This window comes from Haliaeetus albicilla, chromosome 9 (genome assembly GCF_947461875.1).
Source record: "Haliaeetus albicilla chromosome 9, bHalAlb1.1, whole genome shotgun sequence".
NCBI classification, from domain to species: domain Eukaryota; kingdom Metazoa; phylum Chordata; class Aves; order Accipitriformes; family Accipitridae; genus Haliaeetus; species Haliaeetus albicilla.
This window is the reverse complement of record NC_091491.1, coordinates 2,105,461-2,129,237: the sequence shown is the minus strand read 5'-3', so window position 1 is coordinate 2,129,237 and position 23,777 is coordinate 2,105,461. Positions and strand designations below refer to the sequence as shown.

Sequence of the window (23,777 nt, the reverse complement as noted above, 5' to 3'; positions counted from 1 at the left end):
CAGGGCTTTCCCAGTAACTAAGCTGATGAATCCTCCCACCATCCAAAGGATTCCCTGTGGGTTTCTTCCCATATGATTTTTTGAAAGGGTCATCTACAATTAACGAGATTTGATGTACCAGATTGACTGGTGCTGATAACCGTCCATTTCTCTTGAAAGGGAAAACTTACAAACTGGCAGCTTTTGAAGATCAGTCTTGGGAAATAAACTCATTATTTTCACAACATAAATTCATACTCTGATCTAGCTGGATAACTTGTCTGTAGGTTAATCAGCCCACTACATATATTAGAATGGTTACAATATTTGTCAGTAAAAGCTAAACTTCAATAAAATCGGACAAATCAAGTTGGAATGTATTAATTCACTTAATAAAGGCAAGTGGATTCTGTTCCAGTATTTTCATGTCTCATATATTGCTATCTTGGGAGACACACACTAATACATTTGTTACCAGCACACCACGAGATAATTGTAACTGTGCATAACTGAACATCACACACAAAAACACTCCAGGAGGGACGCAACACTCTCAGGAATAATTCATAAGTCAGTCCCTGAGAGTTTTTATGAGAAAACTCTCCAATTCCCCTACAAGTTCTCTCTGTATTTTCCATTAATTAAACAACACTGCAACAGGAATGAGAAGAAAGGTAATTTAAGGCTGAGGCTCTCCTATTGTATTAATACTTTCCACACAGGTTGTGACTCTTGTCCCAGGGTCTTGCTGTGCTTTGTAAATATTTACCAGGTCTTGCAACACCCACACAATATGGGTATGCACAGCTGGTAGATGAAGCATAAAGAGGTTAAATACCACACTCAAAATAACACAAAAATCTTAAAGGCAAATTCAGGTTAAAAATGGAGATACAGTTTTCCTAGATCTTTAATCTAGCATTCTGGTAACACTGCTTCTTTGACATTGCATAGGAAGTTTTATAAATATAGTTGTGAGAGCCAGCTTACCAGTATTGCATTAAAGGGGAAAACCAACCACGGACTTCAATTCATAATCATGCTTCTAAGCATCAGTGCAGAACTATTTTGTTTAATGTATCTAAACAAAGTAAAGAACTTAAAAATGTTAATTTTATACATACCTTGAGGGGGGCCCAAACCACCAGCAACAGGAAACATGAAACTGGAGGAGGAAAAAAGGGTACATGAGAGTCTACCATTTTAGTGCAAATATAAATGACTGAAAAAGCTACCTTGACTTGCATGTCAGCACCACCACCCAAAGCCTCCCACCTTCTGGTCAGTGTATCGATCTGTTCCCGCAGGTCTCACGGAACCCAAACCCACCACAGGGAAAAGGCCTCCCCTCCTAGGGATCCCCCAAAGCACCAGAGAGTCCCACCAGCACCATCAGCGCTTTCACAGGCTGCAAAGCTAGGAAGAAATAGATCTTATCCTCCACAGCAGCACTAAAATGGCTTTGACTCATCGGCATCACCCACAAGAGAGTTTCAGCACCTACGCAGGTTGGTAACAGGTCAGTTTGTTAGTGTAGGCTAGGCCTTCAAGCACCGCAGAATGAATAAGCATCTCCTGTTGGAAGTATCTGATAAGACCATTAACTGCACCAGACAATAGTTCTCAGCTGCTTAGTAACAGTTTTCTGCAGAGAAAGAAACTATCCACGAAACCCCACCACTTCTGCATTCTTTCCCCCCCCATTGAAACACTAAGTATCACAAAATAGAAGAGTTTCTATTTTCTCAATTACATCTAATTACAAGAAAAATGGTGCCTTGGAAAAAATATTCATTGAAGTATCAAGGGCCAAGTGCACCTGGAGGAAGAACTGTTAAAATTTCAGTTGAAATCATAACGGAAATTGCTACCCCTCACTTTCAAGCAGAAGCACGTGCTGTGTTGCCAAACAGCAAAAAAGGACTTAGTTTAAAAGTCTCATTTGCAAGCAACTCTCAGAAACCCATGTCAGCAGTAATTTACCAAACAAGAACCTCACTCAATGTCCCAGGCAGCTATTGGATCAAAATGCCATGAAAAAGAAACACTTACAGATATTCAATATCCCTCAGCACGAGGGTGGATGTAAAAGAAACTGCCTAAGAGTAAAGGAGAAAATGCTATCATAAATGACTGCAGACAGTTTTTCAAAACGTGCCAGAAGTTCCAAAAGCCAACCAGGTTTATAAATATAAAAGAGCTGTGTAATATGAGTACTAAGATAAAATAAAGAATTTAAATTATAGATTTATCCAGGAGCAAATTGTACCTACCCACCCACTATACAGACAGCAGGTTACACGGTCACCAAGACAACCCATATTACTCTTCATTTCATCCTCTAACTCAGAATCTTCTTAATACTAAAGCTGCTTCTTTTACCCTGACCACCATGTGCTAATTTCTCTTTCCACAACACACACCTACACTTTCCACTGGGTCCACGTCTTACCATCCTAAATCACCACAATTTTTGGTTTCTCTCTTTGAAGCACTGTGCAGATACACACTACCTTATCTCAGAACAAGTGTTGGGCTTCTCTGGATTGGGATCAGTTCAAACCGCAGCCAAGGTCTATTCAACTGACTGGTGTTCAATTTGGTCATTTTTAATCCACTTCTTAGCATACAAATATTAAGATCATGAAGACAAACAGCTGACTGAAAATCTCAGAGCAACCCATGACTGAACTCCGGTGCTGGTCAGAAAAGCTGTTTTCTCCACTCAGGGGCTGAAGCCCAGTGAATTAACCGGATTTTGCCTGCGTTTCATTCCACCTATGGAAATAGTTGTCAGTACAGAGTGCCTCCTCCGCAATATATCCCCTTAAAACGTGTGCAAGTTCAGATGTGTGGAGCTTCTGTTGTAAGCCAGATCTGCAGCAATTTTAGGCATCATAAAAATACACCGTTCTTAGTTTAGTCATAACGATGAAATACTAAAAGTTATTTTTTAAAAGCTCACAAGTATGGAAAAGTGTTCTTAGCTTCATGTTTTCCCTTCTTGTTGGGGAATCCAGTCAACAAGAATTCTTCCAAATCAGCAAACGTAATGTAAACTGAACAAGCATGGCAAGGTACCACTGCTTGTTGGAAGCTAATAAAGGCCAGACTATTAAATATTTATCCCTTTCTACAGAGCTCCTGATTAATTTATAAGTCTCTGTTGAAAAAAAAAAACCAACCAATCAACAAAAAAACCTGCAGCTAATTAGAGGGCACTGGAAGAAGAGCTAGTTAAAAGTAGCAAAGCAAGCCCCTGCAGCACAGCACTCTGTACATGCAGCTCGGATTCATCATGGACCTTGCTCCAAGATTTAGCTGTGCAACTGCCAACATCAGCCACACATGCATGTACATAAACCCCATCAACTTCTTTAGTCAAGCAACAGGAATTTTATTTCTAAACTACTTTTTGGAGATGTGTCGTGGTTTAACTCCAGCCGGTAACTAACACCACGCAGCCACTCACTCACTCACTCCCCTCCACCCAGTGGGATGGGGGAGAGAATTGGAAAAAAAAAAGTAAAACTCGTGGGTTGAGATAAGAACAGTTTAATAGGACAGAAAGGAAGAAAATAATAATGATAATAATAATAAAATGACAATAATAATAATAAAAGAATTAGAATATACAAAACAAGTGATGCACAATGCAATTGCTCACCACTCGCTGACCAATGCCCAGTTAGTTCCCAAGCAGCAATCTAGGCCTCCCCCCTGCCAACTCCCCCCAGTTTATATACTGGGCATGACATCACATGGTATGGAATATCCCTTTGGCCAGTTTGGGTCAGCTGCCCCAGCTGTGTCCCCTCCCAACTTCTTGTACCTCTCCAGCCTTCTTGCTGGCTGGGCATGAGAAGCTGAAAAACCCTTGACTTAGTATAAACACTACTTAGCAACAACTGAAAACATCAGTGTGTTATCAACATTCTTCTCATACTGAACCCAAAACACAACACCATACCAGCTACTAGAAAGAAAATTAACTCTATCCCAGCTGAAACCAGGACAAGATGCAAAAGAAATGCCCACACACATCTAGTGAAAGCAGCTGATTCTCATTGCTGAGAAAGCAAGCTGAGGCAGTCATTTGTGAGATTAACTGAAGCACTACAGAAAACCATTGAACTTGGTAACCATATAGCAATAGGAGCAACATCAGAAGTAGCTTTCTTTTAAAGAGAACATTTTAATTCCAGTTATCTCAAAATAACAACACTGACAGGAGAATGAAGAACAAACAGGCAATATTAGAACAGCATGTTGTTCCCCCCACCGTGCCTTTTTTTTTTTTTTTTTTTTTTTTAAGATAGGCATTATAAATTAAGCAGTCTATAAGGTCCAATATACTATTTGGGGGCTAAAAGAACATTTATAGCTAGCTGACTGTATGCTCTAAAATGACCAAATGCACTTTCTAGACAATGGAAACCTTTATGACCCCAGATGTTTAAAATATATAATTAGTTGACTATTATCAAGCATGTTATTTTAATATATTTTTTTTTCTCCTTGTTATTTCCACAATGGTTTAAATGCATCTGCAGACATTTCTGTAGTTCTCAACAGTAGAAGCACTTGACCACCTAGGTTCATGCAGCTAGCCATAACACTTAGGGTAACACAGTAAGAAAGTGTAATATATGTGATATATTGCACAAAATAAAATAAGGGAAACAGAGCAATTATGCTACGACAGAACTCTTAAAGCAGTAATATAAATCTGTAAATTCCTATCAGATAAGTATTTTAAATACAGAGCTTCAAAACAAACCTAAACAAACCAACAGCTTCAGTCAAAATGCAGGAGTGTGGGGAGAAGCAACTCCTTCTCTGTACACATACTTCACTGTAAAAGCTCCAAACTACACATAACATTTTCCTACCTACAAGTGGATTTTTAAGCCCCTTAATTCTCTACCAACACAACTCTATCAACACAATATAGACTGTCATCGTATTTTTGAATGGCAGAAATCCATAAAAATTAAAGTGAAACAAGGCAAAGAACCCACACAGACACAGAGAACGGAACCTTTCCTCTACCTCCAGACTTCATTCTCAAAGAACCCAAAATACTAACAATGGGAAACAATGATTTTTAAATCCTTTTATTTTTCAAAACCTATAGTCCGCTGATAACATTTTTGTTATTTTCCTGTTAAATTGCTGAGCAGGCAGCATTGCTGTAAGAGTTTAGACTGTTTATCCAGCCCCTCTCAAGAACTGTTTCAGATTTATATACGTGGGGAAACACAAAGACAGCCTCCCATTCCTTTCACAGCATGCACAGGCAGACATATACACTTCAGCTTTTCTCTTCCCAAGTATTCCAGACCCCTTGGATGCCTCTTCCCCAACACAGAGCAGCAACCTGGCTCAGAGAGCTGACAGGGAAACCCCGGACCCGTGTCTTGTGTGCGAAGGTTGCCTCAGTGTGGATCCCCCCCCTCTTCACATTCTCAATAACACTGACAAAACCGCAGGCTTCAGATGTCCAAGAAGACTCAATGAACTTAAATTCCCTTTGTCAAATGCAAAATTTACCCAACCTCTCTAGAAGTAGGGCAACAGATAAACAGCACGCAAGAGCCTATGTTAAAAAAAAAAAAAAAAAATCACTAAATCATCAAAGGCGGCAAAATACAGCTTTCTAACCTTTCCAAAACCACAATGACATGTTCGTGCATCTCTTTTACCACCGTTTCTTCCCCCCAACACCATTCCTCAGTCCTCCCCCTTCGATGAAGTGCCTTTTGTGGGGGAAAAGAACCCCCCCTCCAGCAGCAGCAGCAGCAGGCAAGCAGAGGGTCCATCCTGCAGCAGCCACACACCTGCCCAGTGGCGATAAGCAACTTCATCGCTGCCGACACCAGTGGCACCCGAGCAGGGCTGGCAAAAACCAAAAATCCCTTTCTGCCCCAATATTTGAGATTGCAGCTGCAGAGCCTGATGGCAAGTAGGCTACAACTGCCCAAGCCCAGACGAGCTGGGGGATAAGGTGGGCTCCCAAAAGACAAATACATCCCAGCAAACCGCGGAGCCACCATGGCTGCATTCCCCACACCTCGCCTAGGACCCCCACACCCCACCCAGGACCCCACAGACCCTGCCTGGGACCCCCACAGACCCCGCCTGGGACCCCCACAGACCCCATCCGGGACACCACAGACCCCATCCGGGACACCACAGACCCCATCTGTGTCCTCACACACCCCACCCAGGACACCACGGACCCCATCTGGGTCCCCACACACCCCACCCAGGACGCCACGGACCCCATCTGGGTCCCCCACACACCCCACCCAGGATGCCACAGACCCCGCCTGGGATCCCCCACACCCCACCAAGGACACCACAGACCCCGCCTGGGACACCCCCCCACACACACCCCACCAAGGACCCCACAGACTCCCCCCGGGACTCCCCCCACACACGCCACCAGGCCCCTGACCCCTCTCCCTCCCATCCCACCTGTACCCCGAGCCCCCACCCCACGAGTCTCCCCCCTTACCTCTACCCCCTCACCACGCACCAGCTCCCCCATATCTACCGCCCTCCCCGTGTCCCCCCATCTATCCTCCTTCTCCCCTCCACACCCTCCCCCTCACCCCACTCCCCCCACCCCCCCCCCGTGGCCGCAGCCCTCCGGCCCCGCTCGGCCCGGTGTCGTCGTCCCGTCCCCCCCCGACCACCGACCTGGCGGCTCCCGCTCCGCCGCCGCCGCCGCCCGCCGCCCCGCCGGCACCCCCCGCGCCGGGTCCCGGCCGCAGCGCCATCTTCCCGCTCCGGCCCCGACAGCGGCTGTCAGCTGAACGGCGGCGGCGGCGGCGGCTTCGGCTTCCGGGGCGGGAACACGCACCCGGGCACACGGAGGGGGGAGGGAAACGCCGTCCTGACAGGGGGAAGAAGAGGCCCTGCCTTCTCTTGAAGAACGCTTTTAAAAATCAACTTCGGGCACCTAAAACCCCTTTCCTGTGAGAAAAGTGCCGCCCTCGCGGCCCAAACGGCGAGGGGACGCGGGGATACGCAGCCCAGCTCTCCCTCACAGCCGCTGCTGAGCGTGCCCCCGCGGAGGGCACTGGAAATATTACTTCACCACACGGGAGCTGTGCCCGCCAAAAACCTCAGGAGTGCCGTCAAACGAGCGCTGCCGATGAGGTGCGGGGTGAGGTACCGGAGTCTCACAGTTGCGCTCCTCTCTCTTCGCAAGGTCAGCCAAGGCTTGCTGAAATACCTGGCAAAAACTGTGGAAGCTGTGGAGTTGCTCTTCAGCCTCGGGCAAAGAGGGTGTTCAGTGTGACAGCTTTCCAGCACCTCACACGGGAGTAAATCCTGGGAAAGGCTGCTGCTTAAACTTCTCGATAAGCTACTGATCCGTGTCAGAAATCGCATTAAAATCAAACCCAGCCTCAGAGAAAGAAGCCAGATGAAATTTAAGCTCTCGTTTTAAAACTAAGTCCCTCAGAAACAGAACTGTGGCACCTTCTTCTGCAGAATTAGAATTGCACAAAGCTGCTCGTGATCAAAAGCGGTTTTCTCTCCTGCTACCACTACGGGAAGAAGCACATCTGTTCTGTGTATTAGCAGTGCCTTTAAAGGTGAATGTTGGTAATTTCTCACTCAAATTGTGAAACTGATTCCACATCGTATCTGTCATCAGTATCTTGCAGCAGGCAACTTGGTATTTATCAGAATATACAACTTCGTGTTTATTAAAATATACAGGCAAATGTGTTCATAGATGTCAAAATGAAGACATTATCTCCTATATAACCGAAGTGTAATTCTGCAGTCAGTCAGTCTAGCTTATGAATAAGCAAAACAGGATGCAGAGCGTCTTAGATCAGTTTCTCAAAAAACTTCACAGTTGCGAACTGGGCAGAGCCATTAACACCACTCTGCTGTAAATGAGTTATACAGACCTGGGAATCCATTTCCAAACTGGATTAAGTATGACAAAGCAAGAAGACAATCCTGTACAGGAATGCTTCCTTAAAGAAGGATTACAGTTGCGAAGGAGAAGCCATTCCTGCATTACCGGAATTCTCACACAACCACAGTGGACCGAGAACACAATCAGGAGGTGGAAAATGTGTGGTACCTGGACTTTTTGTGTAACAGACTAAGGAATAATGCCTGCAGACTTGTTCTATCAAGGCTGTATAGACAGGCAGGTCTCTGTATTAGAATCTTTTATGACCTTGTTTATTCTGCTTTGAGGCTTAAATATGAAACAGTACAAAATTACTAGTTTACAGACATGTCAAGTATCATTTACTTCAAAATGATTTTATAGAAGCAAAAAAGTAGGAGGAGCAAGACTTTACTTTCACATACAATATAAGTGGGTTTGGGTTTTTTTAGAGTGTCCAGGGAAGTCTTTGACAGCTGCATTTATCAAGCCTAACAGTAAGGTGTTTTCTGCCACTGAATCTTCGAGAAGTCTGACAAACATATTAGGGGTGATCTGAACACAGAACTGACAGCATTTCCAAGGAGTAATACAAAACTGCGTAAGAGTAACACAATCAGATGCTATTTTTGAACTACTGTTCAGAAACACAAGGCATTTACTGCAAGAACGCACTCTTCAGCTTCTATGAGAAGCACTCAGGAATCCTCTACTGGTATTTCAGTGGAGACTTTCTTGCATGTAAGCATCCATCCTCACCCAGGAGGAAACGTAAGAAATAGTTTTCTCTCTTCCCCTTTGCCGCTATCTTCATTCTTCTGTTTTTCAGTACGGACATAAGTGTCAGCCCCAGCTCACAAGTAGTCTGTTGCTATTCAGCTTTTTGAAACAGTCTGTAATTTACTGCCATTTTTATCTTCTTTAACTTTCTTTTTTTCCTTAATATTTTCCTTTGTAGTTTTCCTACAGAAACACATTGGAGACCAAGACACCTGAACATAACATACAAAGTATATAGCAGTGACACAGACATGAGTTGTTTTACATCATGTTAGTGCAGCTGAACATAAATCCTTCAGTAGCAACACTCCAAAGCGTGGGTAATGCTGTTCTTTGTGACCACTTCTACTACACCAAACTGCTACACACCAGTCTTCTATGAGCTCTAGTCATTACAGCTTAAGACCTGCTTCTTGTATTAATACTCCATGCATTAAAATCAAAGCCAGCCCTTTGCCAGAAGAGGAGCACATAGGTTCTGTCAAGTGATAGCTAGTCTGAAGTCTGGCTTTAAGGCCAGTGGTTTAAACTCAGCTTGCTACCACCTGATACATGGCACCTAAAACCATTATGACTGGGTGGTCCATCCAAACAAGTTATTGGTTATTTTAGAGGAAGTTTGCTGGGCTTTTTCTGGATAAACGGCATCTCTTACCTCCTCTTGAGAAAAACCTACTTACGTTTTTCTTTTCCCTTTTTTTAAGAAGCACTGAGGGGTGGTACAAATGGATTCTCTTGTCAATGGTTTCTTAATGAATTTCTTCTTTTGTATGCTGAGAATGACATTTAGTGAAGGATTAAATTGCTTTAAAGGGCAAAAATTAATATCCAAAGTAAATAAAACAGATAATGAAAACCTTTACTGGTTGTTAGGGATTTATGGGTCTGAATATATTTTCAGTGTTGTTTATTCCAAGATTAGTTCAGCCACGTTATCTCTGAGAGATTCAAACAAACTTTATTTTAATATATGTCTAATTTATATATATATATGGATTTCTAGTTTTAGAAACTATTAGAAGTTATGAAAAAGCATGAAAAGAAACACTAACTAAAAAACTATTTATCTGTATGCATACACCCCTACACCAATTTTTCTAAGGTAACTCAAAAGAATAAAGGACTTTCTTTCATTTATCAGAAGCCCAATTCATGAGTGTGGGCCTAGGAAGTCTAAAGCAGATTAAGGAAATCATTAAAAAAATAGTTAATTCCAGGGAAACCATAAGTTGAGAATTCTGTTTGTTTCCATTTTTGTCTGGGTAAAAAACCGCCACCCCCACCCCATCTAAAATTCCTTTTGCAGCTGAACTACAACTATATTGCAAACAAATGGATCTTTTGTAACCCTTATACCCCCCCAGCACCACTCATGCAGCTGTTAAAATGGGAAACAAACTGGTAAACTATTCAAATGAACATACCTTTGCAGTTTAGGAAAGTGTTTTATGTAGTCTGGCACAGGACAGCCAGCTCGCTGAATAACACTGGCTATACTGGAAAGGAGAGGAGGGAATAGATCAACTCCAGCATTGAGCACTTGGACAACAGATAAGCATCTTATGTGGAAAATAGCAATTCATAACAACTGGCTGTTTTGTTGTTGTTTTTTTGTTTTGTTGTGGTTTTTTTAAAGCAAGAAATAAAGACACAAAAGCAAGTTTGAAGTAAGGTGAGGAAGAAACAACAAGACATAAAAGGCTTAAATGAAACTAGTGACTCCATTTGGATAGTTTAAACAAATTGAAACTCTAGGTGAGTACAGTCTTCAAGGAGATGAAGAAAAAGCAGTAAGCCAAAACAGAGAATCATACCAGGTAATTTTGGACACAAGGAAGTTAAAGAACTGGATTAAAAAACATAAAGCACAGCATGAGGTAGTCATACTTTCTACATGGCAAATGATTCAGGAAAACCAGAACAAAGAGCAAAGTTAGTTGTAAAGACTGTTGAACCTGCACTTTAGTGAGGTTCAAGTCAGAATAACTGACTTTCACTGAAAGGTGCTACTAAGTAAGCCATCACGTTGTCATTACTGGTAACAAGACTGAAAGAAGTGAAAGGCTGCTAGTTTCTCTCTTGCTGCATTAGTGAAAGGCTTCAAAAAGAAACCTTAAAATTTAAGTGTACTCAGTCTTCCCCATACTGTGGTACCACCTTGTAGTTCCATCATGCTGATACAGAGCTCGCTCTCTCTAGTTTTAAGAGCTTTTTACAGCAATGTGGGGCTTCCAGAGCATGGCAATACTGTGCTTATGAGGCATGTGGTACCAGACACAACCATATGGTTCAGCAATACACTATATAAAACAAAAAACATTTTTCCTATATCATGTTTCCAATTTACCTCCGTAATAAAGGTTTATCATCTTCTGTAAAGAAAGTGACTGCTTTCCCTGCATGCCCTGCTCTTCCAGTACGACCTGTCAAACACAAATTTTGCAAAGAGTAGAGATTTTACTTTAAATATCTCCCTTTATTCTATTCCTCTTCACAGCCCCAGCCTCCTGACATGTATTGTATACTAAGCATACTACCAAGCAGCTGATCCCCAAAGATTGTTCCTATTGAATGAAAGCACAGGTATGTCTGAAGCATCTAAATATTTAAGGTTCATAAAAGACTGACAAAAAGTAATGCAGTTTTACTGAAAGTTGAGCCCAGTATACTCTGGCTCAAGTGATGTAGAAGCTAGTGCTGCAGCAACAGAGGCAGCTTGGTTTCAGGATTTTTGCTAATGCACAGGAGCACCTACATTAAAGATCTAGGAAATGAGAAAAAGGACATAATTTGTGAACAATCACTCACCTATCCTGTGGATGTACTCCACCGCACTTGTTGGCAAATCATAATTGATGACCATGTTCACTCCTTTGAAGTCAATCCCTCGAGCTAGCAAGGCTGAGCAGATGAGCACCCAGATCTTCCCAGCTCTGAAACTGTGTACTACATTATCTCTCTAGGAAAAGAGAAGAAAGGTACTTGGAAACAACCTAATTAGCAATTTGAGAAAGGAGGTGAACTTTGCATGATGTTAACGAATAAAACTAAACCTCTAAACAAAAACCTGCAGTAATTTACTCTCAAAGTTACTTGAAGGTACATTCCAACACTCTTGCTTTTACCTTTCTAACGTGTTTCTTGGAAAGAAATTACATCCTCCTACCTGTTGCTGAGTTTTGTCTGCATGGATGACATCCACATTGATGCCTTCGTAAATAAGTTCATGGAAAAGCTCTTTAGCCCTCTCAATAGACTGTACAAAAACAAGGACTGGAGGAGCAAAACCCTGCAAAAGAATAAGCTTGTCTAAGGTTCAAGTCCTTTTCCTACCATTACTGATTGCAGATACTGAGCTACTAAAGAGACTTAACCACTCCCAGTATTTTACATCTCAGAGGACTTTTTTTTTTTTTTTTTGGACTAGCCAAACCTTTGGGAGTCAGAACTAAGCAAGTTCAGCTCCATTGCCTTTGATGGAATTGTTCCTAATTTAAGCATCAGTGTGTATTTTAATCCACAGAAATGGACAAAATTTTTTTTCTTCCAACCAACGCAAAGAACCCACTCACACTGCCAAGTGAAATTAAACAGACTGTTAATACAAAGTGTTCCTAAGCAAGACTCAAATATATAACCAAGAATGGGGAACATCCTCAGTTTTCATAGGTAGGGTACTTACTCTTTCTCTGGTACAGCAGATTTGGACAATGGTTTAACATGTGTCACAGAGAAGCCTTTGCCCTAGGAAATTATGAGTCTGACAGAACACACAGCTCAGTTCAGTAGTAAGCAGGATGTACTCAGTCTCTCCAAAATACCTTTTTAATAAGGTCTCTCATTGCTGTTAGTTTTCCTGTCTCAGATCCAACAAACAACAGCTCTTGTTCTACTGTCTCTGCTGCAGAGTTTCTGAAACCAGAAATCCAACAGAAGTGTGCGACCATTAGAGTTTATTTATAGATTTATAAACACTAAAAAACATAACATATTACCTGATGAATGAGAAATATTGCACAACAAACTTATTTCACCAGTACATGCTTCTAAGATAAATGTTTACTTGATGATAAAGTAATGGGTAAAAGAAAACAACACCTTCCCCAATAGGTGAGAAAGATCCATATGCCTACACAATTTTTTCTGGAGACAAACAACCTGCCGTCCTAAGACTAACAACAGAGACATACAACCAAGCAGACTGATGATGCAAAGAAAGCAAATAACTTGCCCAGGAAAGGAAAAAAAAACATGAGAGAGTCGGAGTACAACTGCACACCTACCTTGCTCCAACGGACACCAGAACAACGCTGTCAAGGTTGAGTTTACACCACTCCTCTACATCACGTGCAAAGGTTGCACTGAACAAGGCTCTTCTCACCACGTGCGATGTGCATGCCAGGAAGATGGAGGCCAGCTGGTCTCGGAACCCTGACTTCCCATCTTCAAACAGTTTGTCTGACTCATCCACCACCAGCCACTCCACACTAGGAACAGAGAGGTTTGCTGTTCAGTAAAAATCACTTGTGGAGAAGGCAAAAGTTCTAACATACCATCACAGATGCAAGGACAATGCATGCATCTGCTTTTCAGTGGCCAAGCTGGTTGCAAAGCCAGGTTTGATAAAGACTCTTGGTACCTGGTCAAGTCTATTGCTGGAGGATCTTGTTTCAGCAAATAAATGAGTCTGTTCGGAGTCGTAACTAGTATATCTAAAGAAAGAAAGAAAAAAAAAAGGCAAGATGTTGAAAAAGACGCAAAATAAACCAGACTAACAGTGGCCTGAGAAACCCAAGTTCCAATCCAATCTGCCAGAGGTGCCATTTATCGGGGTCCACTGTCAGGCTCAGTTCCTATTTCTTCCACACCAGCTACTTTTTTAGTGTTGAGCAATAGATTGCACATCTTCAGTGGTATTAACCAATCTCTTTAAAACCACGCAGGCCAGAAGAGAAAGGTCAGTGACATTTTTAAAATTTTTAGAAGCACTTCAGTAGTTAGAACAATTACCAAATTTCTTAGAAGACTTGGGCCCAAACTTCTTTGCTGCTTCAGCTGCCTTGTGGATCATATGTATTCTGAAGCCTGTCCCCTCAGCCAACTTCACCAGCTCCCGATGTGTCTGAAAAGGCAGCAACAGAGATTAAATTTACAAACTGAGCTGATTGGCTTTTCTAAGCAGAAAAACTGCAGACAATCCTGAAGATACAGCTTCAGACAACACCCTGATTTCAGTGTTAGGAGAAAGCTGTCTAGTTTTCTTAGCATAACAAAACACAGCATTCCAACACGTATTATTCACTTGAAAGTTTTCACGGGTCTGACTACCACATTTTGACTCTAACGATGTGGCTCCCACAAGCCCCCTCTCCCATTTGAATAAAAATGGAACTCTGCCAAAGCTGTGATTTTTATTTCAGTTTAATAACAAAGCTTCAATGTCAAGTTAGTCATTGAAATTCTGTGTTTGGGACAAACAGCTAAGTCTCCTGTAGCAATCTCAAGTATGAAAGTAGGTATTAAGAGCACCTAAGCATTGGGCAGTTTAAAATATGATCAAAGAATCCTGAGCCTCTAATCTAATCATTTAGATTGGACTGAGATACTAGATATGTAGCTATTTCACAGAAGACAAAAGACTTAAAAGAAATGTTTAAATTAGCTTTTTCTAATATCTGAGGGTAATGAAGGAAAAAATATTTACTGAGCTGCTATTTTAGTGATTCAGAGTGAAAACTTTTAAGTACATCACTACGACAACCCCTTTGCCCTCAAGACACACCTGGCTAGCAAGTTCTCGGGTAGGTGATATGATCAGAGCTCTGAATCCTTTGTTCCTAGGTTGCTTCAGATGTGTTAAGAGAGGAATACAAAATGCCAGTGTTTTTCCAGACCCAGTAGGAGCTGAAGCTAGAAGTTCCCGACCCTGTAATAAAAAGAAGGGTGTTATATTTTACTAGAAAAAAAGAAGAAAAAAACCCCACATTTACGTAAATATTAACGCTACAAAGCCAAAATACATTAGCAAAAGCACAGACCAAGAATACTGCAATGGCTAAGTTTTGAACTCTGATGCAGTTGATATATCTCTAAAGCTGTGCAACTAACCACTGCCATGACCCTTAAGAGAGGCCACTCTCCAAATTTTGCCATACTCCCTGTAATAAAATGCAGTGCCAGAAAACCTACATGAAGCATGACAGGAATAGCCTGCATCTGGATAGGTGTTGGGACCTGGAAGCCAGCAGCTTGAATATTCTCCATGATTTTAGGGTGGATTTTATATTCCTTTTGAAGTTGCTCAAACGTGGCAATTGGGTCAGGAAGATCTGTTCCTTGAATATTAATCTTGTGTTGATTTCTGAAGCGGTTTATCTAAAAGACAAAACACAAAACTCTTTCTTTCTTTGACAGCGTAAAACTAAACATGTATGGACTCCTCTCCTGGTTACATTCCCCATACTCAGTCACCCTCCTCCCAAGAGAAATTACCATAAATAAACCTCAGTTTTCAGATCGAACGCCCACAGAAACCAAGTAATCTGTTGCTACATTAGAATTCCATGGCCCCACCTTTTCTCTTCTCAAGCGTTCAAGTTTTTCTGCAGTAGGCTTTTTGTCTTTTGCATCTTCAAATTTTGCTTCCAGAGAGGACATCCACTTTATTCCATTACTTTCTGACAACTCTGGCATTGATGCTGCTTCTAGAAGTTTCAAAAAATTGAAGTTTCCATTAGTAAAATCCAGTCCAAAATCATTTGGTAAAAAAGAACACCTCAAAACCCTTTTTCTCTCATTCTCACTAAAGTTAATGAAAACTCCAGAAGGACAGCAATCACATCCCCATGCCTTAACACCAAATCTCGGCCCAATTATTTTATCAGCTCTGACACAGGCCAGCTGAAGAACCCAGAAGCCTCTTTTTTTTCTGGTAAAACGACCTACAGTATCTGCAGATTCAAAGTAAACCAAAACAAGCCACACGAACTTGATCAGCGTATTCTGCCAAGGACACGTATACACGTACGTAAATACCTCGTGCCTTTTTCTTTTTCCTTTTCCCTTCACTGCCTTCTGCAGTTCTTTTTCTCTTTCCCGCCACCTCTCCGCCGTTTTTCCCAGCTCCATCTTCCTTCTGCTGCTCTCCACCCTTCACCTCCTCTCCAGCCCCTGCGAGCCTCCAGCCCTCCTCGGCAGACCCCAGGGGGGCTTCCTCCTTGCACCCAAAGAAGTCAAGGCTCTCCGGCGAGACGCCACCGCTCCCCTTTATCACCTGGAGGGAAAAAAAAAAAATAGGGAAAACTGTGAGACACCCTGCCCGGATCCCAGCACCTCCCCGACCGCTACCACAGAGCCGCAGGTAGGCCCGGGGGCCCGCCGCAGGGAACGGACGGGGCCCGTCGGCCGATGTCACGGGAGGGAACGTGACCCAAACCCGTCCCAGCTTCCCTCCTCCCCCGGTGCGCTCCGCACCCCGAATCGCCGCGCATCGATCCCGAAACGCCGCACGTCAAAGCGGGCACCGGCACCCAACCGCCGAAACAGCTCCTGCGCCTCCATGCCGCTTCATTCCCAACGCTCCCCGCGGCGCCCCCGGAAGTAGCGAGTACATCCGGGGGACGCGGAGGCGGAGCCGATGACGTGCCTGGCCGGGTATCATAGCAACCACACCGCGGGGGTGTCATGGCGCCGCGTTGCCGTGGCAACCGCGGGGTTAGGCTCCGCCGGGCCGCGCTCCGCTCTAGGCCGCACCAGGCCCGGTGTACCGGGAGAAGCCAACCCGAGGCGGGCATGGCCGTCCCGATAGCGGAAAGCAGCCACCCCTTCCCTGCTGTAGGGTCAGCCTCAGCCTTGGGGGGCTCCGGGACGGCTGTGGGTCTCTCCCGTCCGGCCCCTTCCAGACCCCGTTACTGCAGCGGAGCCGGACGGGAGAGACCCACAGCAGGGTGGTGTTTGTTGATGCCCTGTTTCTTTTTTTTTAAAGTTTATAATTACCTGCTTGAGGTCTAAACGAATCAGAAATATCAAAATCCAGCATATGAGCCATAAAACTGTACTACATCTTTATAGGCCGATCACAGCGTTTTGTCCTTTTGTGTATTCCTGATGGCCAGTTAATTGCGCTGACTGCTTCAGCTATTTTTAAGGAACGGTTCAGCTGAATAAGAGGACAAAAGCTTTTGTGGGAAGTTTTTGTTCGGACGTGTCTGGGCTTTGGTGATTTACAGTATCATTAGCTGGTCTCAAAGGACTGACCTCTCTTCTATCCATCACCGCGTCGGCAAGTAGAGATTATCAGCTCCGCTGGACACAACCACTCCACCTCTTAGAGATGTAAACTTAGGTCCTACATATTTCTGAGGAGGCAAAGCAGTGGCTTATAGCACTTTTCATTGCCTGGATCATCCTTTGTTTTATATTCTCTTCCTGGATTGATGGGGAAGTCCCGCCGTGACCTGCAACAAGTGGCTCTGCCTTTTCCTGTAAAAGCAGAGGAATGTTCTCTCTTGGTTTGATTCAAACCCATTTTGTTAAAAAATACTTGGGGCTCAATCCTGCACTACCCTCCTGATTTTAAGACCCACACTAACAGAATATTTCAGTGTGCTTTTTGTGAAGCCAGTTAGCAGTCCCAGTGACACCTAAATTAAAGTCAGGAATGTGCCCAGTTAATTTATTTAATCCTTGATTTCCATTGATACAATCCGGCCTCGCAACTGTGCTTGAATAAAGAAATGCTGGAGGCAATGGCAGGAGCGACACAGCAACTGGCTCAGCTGCTCAGGACAATCAAGAAACTTTGCATAGATTAAGATCAGAATTTATTTAATTCATGTATTTATTCATTATGATAAACTGTGAGACCCAATAGTACAGGTAAGTCTCCTAGTACTCTGTATCAGATCAAACAACACAGATACTTTTCCTGGTGTTCTTGAAGTAAAACAAACAGAAATCCAATTAAGCAACAACAGTATTACAAAAACTATTTTATGTAATAAAAGTCTCAGGGGCTAAACGTTTACATTGCCAAAATCCAAGAGCTCTAAGAGATACAGGCAATGGCTGTTCCTCCTGTAATGTTCACTACTTTAATTATAAACTTTGAGATGAAAAATTGCATAAACGTGATCCTCCCCGCAGCCCCTATCTGCCTGATTTATAGCGCTTTTTCTTTGCCAACCTTTTGACTTCCCGGCAGACGGGTGGAAGCAGCCACGCGGAGACCCGGGTGGGTGCAGAGCACCACGATGCTGACGCTTCCCTCGTTTGTGTCCCTGAGCCGAGCCATTGCCGATGTTGTATTTACAGCAAATAAAGCCAGTGCGGGAGAGACTCTACGCCACGTCCTTCAGGCCGTTCCCGGGCTGAGGCTCTTGCTTTTCCGCTGGGAGAAGTGACTAATGGTTGCTGTGAGAGGATGGGGAAGAATGTGGAGGCATTTGTGTAACAAAGAACTATAAATCATCTCCAATATCCATCACTCACCAAGAGGTGCTGTCAGCAGATTCAAGAGTGAGGAAACGGGAAATACTCTCTTCATCAGTTGACTGGGAAATCCCTTTGTGTAAGGAGTAAGGAGCTCTGCTTCTGAGGCGGCAGTGCCGGGCGCCAGGCGGGCAGAAAGCCGTGTACCAGGAGCGAGGGACCCCCCGGCAGGAGCAGTCCCCAGCAGTACGCTCCCATCTTCCAGCACACGCGGCCCCGGGGCCAAGCCACCTTATGCTGAAGTTGATCTGCCCTGGAGTGGTCGGAGGGGCCAGCGCCAGGACTCGGGCTGCGAGGGGTCATGTCGTGTGTTGGGGGTGAAAGGGAGAACTCGTTGAAATACAAAAATGGAGCAACTTAAGTTAATGCAAAGCAAAACCGCTCTTGTCACGGCATCTGTCACACTTAGCTTTGCTTCCCCGGTGCTGTTCTATCAATTACTCAGCACTAATTGCCAAGTCAGCGCTGAAACCAGATGACCAGCGAGGCCTTTGCAGGGTGCATGTGCTGCAGCAGCACGGGCCGTTCAGCTCAGCCCAGCCACGGACACAGTGATTAATGCCCCAACAGCCTGATGTAACCTGGGCAATCCTGTTTTATCAGCAGTGCTCAGCGGGCTGGATCTTGATTCCACAAAAGTCAGCTCAAAACTGCACCTGACTTCAAAACTGATCCCACATCTGGGACTGGAGCTGATTTCACTCTTTTTCTATGTTACTCCTGCTTTGCTGAGGAAGGTGACCTAAAGCCTCTCAGAGAAGACCCCTCTCAGGTGCATGCTGCAGAAACCCCAGAAGGCAAAGGATGACTTGCTTTGTTCCCTATAATTGATCCAAACCAATAAAGAGAAAGCGCAGTGCCTCCTGCCAGGGAGTTCTCGCTCCATCTGCACCGCAGCAAACAAGAGACAGCCACCTGTGCCAGCAAAGTGGGGCATCGACACCCCCCCAGCCACAGCCACACTCGGGAGGGGTGAACGCAGTATTTATTAGACCAGCTCGTGGTCTTTATATTAACCCCCCTGCACCTGCTTGTACGTGCTGGGGAACACGGTGCTTCCGACACGCTGGAACTACTAACATAAAATTATAGCAGAGGAGGGTAAGCGCTAGCCTGTTCTGCCTGGAGCTGCTGGCAGGATGCCCACGGACTGGACTGGGGTGCGGAGGAGAGCCCAGGCTGTATGGTTTTCCCCTTTCATTTGTTTTTCTTGCAGACAGTCCCTGGGACCGCAGCAGGTACAGGCAGGTGGTTAATAGCAGGGTACAATCCTGACCACAAAGCAGCCCCCCCTTCCCACAGGGGTGCTCAGGGGACCTGGTGTAGAAGCAGCCCAGGTGAGATGCGTTGGTCAGATCATCGGGCCATGCCCAACACCTAGCACTGAAGTAAAACCCCCAAAGATTGCAAAGCAAATCTGGTGAGCAAGTTTATTTCATCACGTGCGTTGTCAGGTCAGAGATGCTTACGTGTAGCCATGGGCTCCCCTCCTGAAGAAAGCCAGCTAAGGCCAGTCTCTTCTGTGTGTCTGTGCATTTGTTTAACAGGTGTAAGACAGGAATTACAGGACAGCGCTTGTCAGTGGAACTTTTGCATATATGCTCCCCACATCCCACTATCCTACTACATTATCATCACTAATATGCACATAACAGTCAATTAGCCTAGCTGAGTGCACTCATGACCTCTGATCCCTGCTGTGTCCCCCAATCCATTAACAGGCCCTCATCCTTTAGCTCTCAGTATGAATTGATGTAGCATCCATTCTCTTTCGGCAAAGAAACATGCTTCCTCATTCATCTGTCCATTTCCACTTTCTGTTCCTTTGTCCTCCCCTTCTGTTCCCTGTGTTGCTAACCTGGTCACAACTTCTTGACCCCACGTCCTTGTCCCTCCCAAGGGTAACGTAATCCCAAACACTACCAAAAAACTTTTACTTTTCTTTCCTTTGCCCACATCTTATTTAGCAAAAATGGTTTCCAGCAGTGTGGGAGCTTTGATCCCCTATTCAAGAAATCCTTGCAATGTTTTTTTAAAGACTTTCTTTCTAAGGCAAATGAATTCTTCATAAAGGGGGAAATGGTGTGCTAGTTGGTCTCTGTTCATCTGAGGAAGACAAATGATCTCTTTTATTACTTGAAAAGCATAACAGTTGAGTGTGTAGATTTGTGATTTATCTGTAATTAAGAATCCATTTGAGCAGCATATTAATTACAGAGAGGAGAATTAGTTTTGCTGAATATAAAAGTAAAATCAAAGTAGAAGATAATACAAAACGTCTGAGGTTCAGGTTTTGTGTGGCTCTGTATTACACATGTACTGGGATGGGACAACTCTTTAGTGCACGTTTGAGTTTTTTGACTTTTAAGTTTTATCCCTGGGTTAGAGAAATAAAGTCCAGGGGGGTCAGACACCTCTCCCCCCTGAAGGTGGTGGCTCCCACAGCACTCCCATCACTGGCCCCACTGGGCCCTTCATGGCAGCACGTACTGCTCCTTTGCCCTGGTGCTGCCGCAGGACCCATTGGCCTTCCACCATCTGCATCGGGGTAAATTACCCTTCAGAATTAAACAAAGGTGCACCCTGCAAGCGCCGAGGGGAGCCGGGGTCCCTGTGCTGGCTAAGCAGCCGAGACCTGGAGCATCCCATGGGGCTCTGCCTCTGGGAACATTGACTCTGAGCTTTTATTTAGCCGTTTACCTGTCTGCACTGAGGAGTAGCTAGCCCAGCTCCCCGGCCCGTGTAACACAGTCCGTGGCTCAGTCTATTCACACCAGATGTTTAACCTGACCACATGCAGTGAAACCAGACTGCCTCCACAAAATGTCCATCCTTTGTGCCCGGAGGACCCAGGGCGGTGTCTTGCCCATCTCCTCTGTGCAGGAGATCTCATAGCACCCAGTGAGAAGGCAAGCGAGCGACTTGAGCGCCTGCCTGCAAAGGACCTTCACAGAGCAAATGGTGTGGAGCAGCTCACGAGGTTTGCTGGCCGGACTCTGCTGCGATGGGTGTGCAGGGATGGACCCGCTGGTGCTCGCAGCTGGAGAGGCAGCTCCAGTTCCTCTGCCGTGGGATGTGGAGCATTGCACGCATTGGCCTGTCATGGTAGGAGGACGGTGGGATACCAAGGCTTCCCGAGATCTTTGCAGAGATCTGTGGAGCCCCCAGATTTGCAGGTCCCTTGGCTGTTGGGGGGAGGCTGGCACGGGGCAGCGCAGCAGCAGGTGTGGAGGTCACAGCACCCGGAGCAGCGGGAGCCATCGGAGATGCACTGGAGCAGAGAGTGAGGTTTTCTCTGGCCACTAAGAGCATTTTAAGGTGCTTGGCAGACAGTAAACTGTTACAGTGCTATTGTCTGCTGCTGATGGTCTTTATGACTCACATCTCTCCTCCCATCAAACCTTTTCACATTTTCACAGACTGCGAAGACCTCCTGTAAACACATCGTGGAAACCCCATGTCAGCAGGAGATGGGATCAATCCACGCTGCCCGAAGCTGCCACCCACCCAGCGCAGGGAATCCACCGACTCTGTATACCTGCTCCCGTGGCCAGACCGCAGCGCAGCGGGGAGTTGGCAACGTCTGCAAACAGCCCGGCCTCCCAACGCAAGCACTTTCTGCATTCCTCTCTGTGTACTCCTCAAACTCTGCCACCAGCCCAGCCAAATCCGCTCAAAGGCTTCAAAGGGCAGAGGGTGTTTGCTGTCCGCAGGGGACTGACAATGCTTTCCCTTTTGACCTGTCGTGCAGGAAGGCAGCGCTGGGACCGCTGGGCAACGGCGTGTGGGGTGCAGGCTGCACCGGTGGGGAGCACAGCCCCAGCAGAGCCAAGGCTCTGCACAGCCCCACACTGCTGCTGCTGGTTTTCCTGCCCAAATTTCCAGCAGATCAGGTCATCTGGCTGGACTGGCAGAACAAGTCTGGAAAGACCCGCATGTTTGGAGCTGGGTGCTGTTGTGCAACTGCGCGTTACGTTTACATGAGCGCCAAACAACATTTTTAAAGTTGCTGAAATAGCTCGTCTGTATTTCGGTATCCCTGGAGAGGCCGTTGCCTTCACGGCCGACGGGACGTCTGACCCTCCACGGGGATGACCTGGAACTTCCTTAGTAATCCGCATGCTCGACGCTGGCCGATGTGAGCTGGACTGGCTGCAGCAGGGCCAGAGCTCGGCCAGCACAGGAGCACTGGGGATGGTGGCCGAGCCCTGGCACTGCTCCAGCCGCAGCACTGCTCTGGCAGCGAGGTCTGAACCACCACTGGGCTGTCATCAGGCACCTGGGGACGGGGAGCCCAGCACCAGGGTGCCCCAGCCCTCCGCCCAGCAGCCGGTACACAGGGTTTTGGCCCTGGACAGGGTTTCCCTAGCTCCGTTCCTCCCCACAATTACGGAGGTGATAAGCGCCGAGGACCCCTGCTCCCCAGGGATGGCCACAGCCCCATGCCGAGGGCTCGTGCTCATGGCCTGATAAAGCCCTATCACGGCTCCGGGGCAGGCGGCGAGGGCGGCACTAACCTGCTTTTGACCCAGTGACTCCGCTGGCAGCTTTGCCGGTGCTGCAGCACAAACAGGAGGCAGTCAGGGCACGGGATTTACCCGTCCGGGCAGGTGTCACAGGGCTGTGCTCTCCTCTGGAAGTAAAGGAGAGGTCACGCTCCTGCCCAGCCCTCCCACATCCCACCTCCGCACCTCTTGGGGCTTCCCCGTGCCCATCCGTGCCCTTCCTCTGCCCTGCAGCCTGCACATCCCGGTCAGGGAAGTAGCACTGAAACACAGTGAACTTTGGGGGATACCTCCCTGGGGAGAGTGAGTCCTCACATCACAGAGAGCCACAACAACTCTCACCCTGGGTCTTACCCCCCTGGCCTCGGTAACGCTGGGATTTGGGGGATTTTTCCTTTACATCCACACCTGCACTCCAAATTAAATGCAGCTGTATCCCTGTGCTCTGCTGTGAAGGAGGCTGCAGTTTGTTATCAACAAGAAGAGTGACCGATAAAGCCTCATAGCAGCCTGTGGATCCTCATGTGCAAGGAATCCCCTTGTGAACAGCTTTGAACGGTAACATAATCACTCAGCCCTGTAAAACTGTATTGGTCACAAATGAACTTTGTCATGTTTCTGCTTGTTTCTTTGCTCTGTAACAACTGCATCATAGGCAAACATGACGTGCCCAACAGCAACAGGAATGAAAAGAAGTGTCTTCCAGGAGCCTCATTTCACATTACATCCTATTTTCCAACAACTTAATGAGGCAGCCAGGGCTTCTGCGGCAGCAAACACCCCCACCCAGTGCTTCTCCAGTGCAAGGTGAGGTCTGGGCAGGGACAGCCTCAGCCCCAGCCCCAGGCCAGCTGCTGCAGAGGCTGCTCGGGGAAGCAGTTTTGGATGGTATTTCCCTGGGCAGAAAGGTTTCCTCAGCCAGAGGTTAAATTCAAGTCAGGGGAACCTTTCTCTCCCTGAAGGCATTGGTATGTGTAGCATCCACAGCATCCTCTAGCAACCTGTCATGCTTTCTACCTTCCCGTCACCTGCTACCCAGGGGTGGGTGACAGCACACAACAAGCTGTTTGGCAACTTCGTAAATTCACACCTCTTGGGTAAAT

The 23,777-nt window shown here is 45.8% G+C and overlaps 2 protein-coding genes across 6 annotated transcripts in view; both read right to left on the bottom strand.

Moving 5' to 3' along the window:
* The window catches only part of SYNRG (synergin gamma), a 44,637-nt gene extending 37,836 nt beyond the window's left edge, over positions 1-6,801 (bottom strand). For all 5 annotated transcript variants that reach the window (XM_069790925.1, XM_069790926.1, XM_069790927.1 and 2 more), the window contains exons 1-2: positions 6,685-6,801; positions 1,104-1,144 (exon numbers count right to left, since the gene is read on the bottom strand). In XM_069790925.1, coding sequence (XP_069647026.1) covers positions 1,104-1,144; positions 6,685-6,764 — 121 coding nt within the window. In that variant the 5' untranslated portion in view covers positions 6,765-6,801. The remainder of the gene's footprint in view (positions 1-1,103; positions 1,145-6,684) is intronic.
* A 1,352-nt stretch (positions 6,802-8,153) lies between these two features.
* On the bottom strand, positions 8,154-16,309 carry DDX52 (DExD-box helicase 52). Its single transcript, XM_069790924.1, has 15 exons — positions 16,154-16,309; positions 15,716-15,953; positions 15,254-15,384; positions 14,870-15,055; positions 14,463-14,606; positions 13,691-13,802; positions 13,320-13,392; positions 12,964-13,167; positions 12,502-12,592; positions 11,847-11,969; positions 11,489-11,639; positions 11,028-11,103; positions 10,105-10,176; positions 9,361-9,453; positions 8,154-8,863 (listed from the first exon to the last, which is right to left on the bottom strand). The coding sequence occupies exons 1-15, from the start codon at positions 16,238-16,240 to the stop codon at positions 8,776-8,778; spliced, it is 1,869 nt and encodes a 622-aa protein (XP_069647025.1). The 5' UTR covers positions 16,241-16,309; the 3' UTR covers positions 8,154-8,775.
* Between the last annotated feature and the right edge of the window lie 7,468 nt (positions 16,310-23,777).

Coding starts and splice junctions, on each gene's coding strand:
- DDX52 (XM_069790924.1), bottom strand. CDS start 16,240: ATGGAGGCGCAGGAGCTGTTTCGGCGGTTGGGTGCCGGTGCCCGCTTT. Junction 15,056..15,253: donor AACGCTTGAGAAGAGAAAAG/GTGGGGCCATGG, acceptor TTTGTCTTTTAG/ATAAACCGCTTCAGAAATCA. Junction 11,970..12,501: donor TGAGAGACCTTATTAAAAAG/GTATTTTGGAGA, acceptor ATTCTTTTGCAG/GGTTTTGCTCCTCCAGTCCT.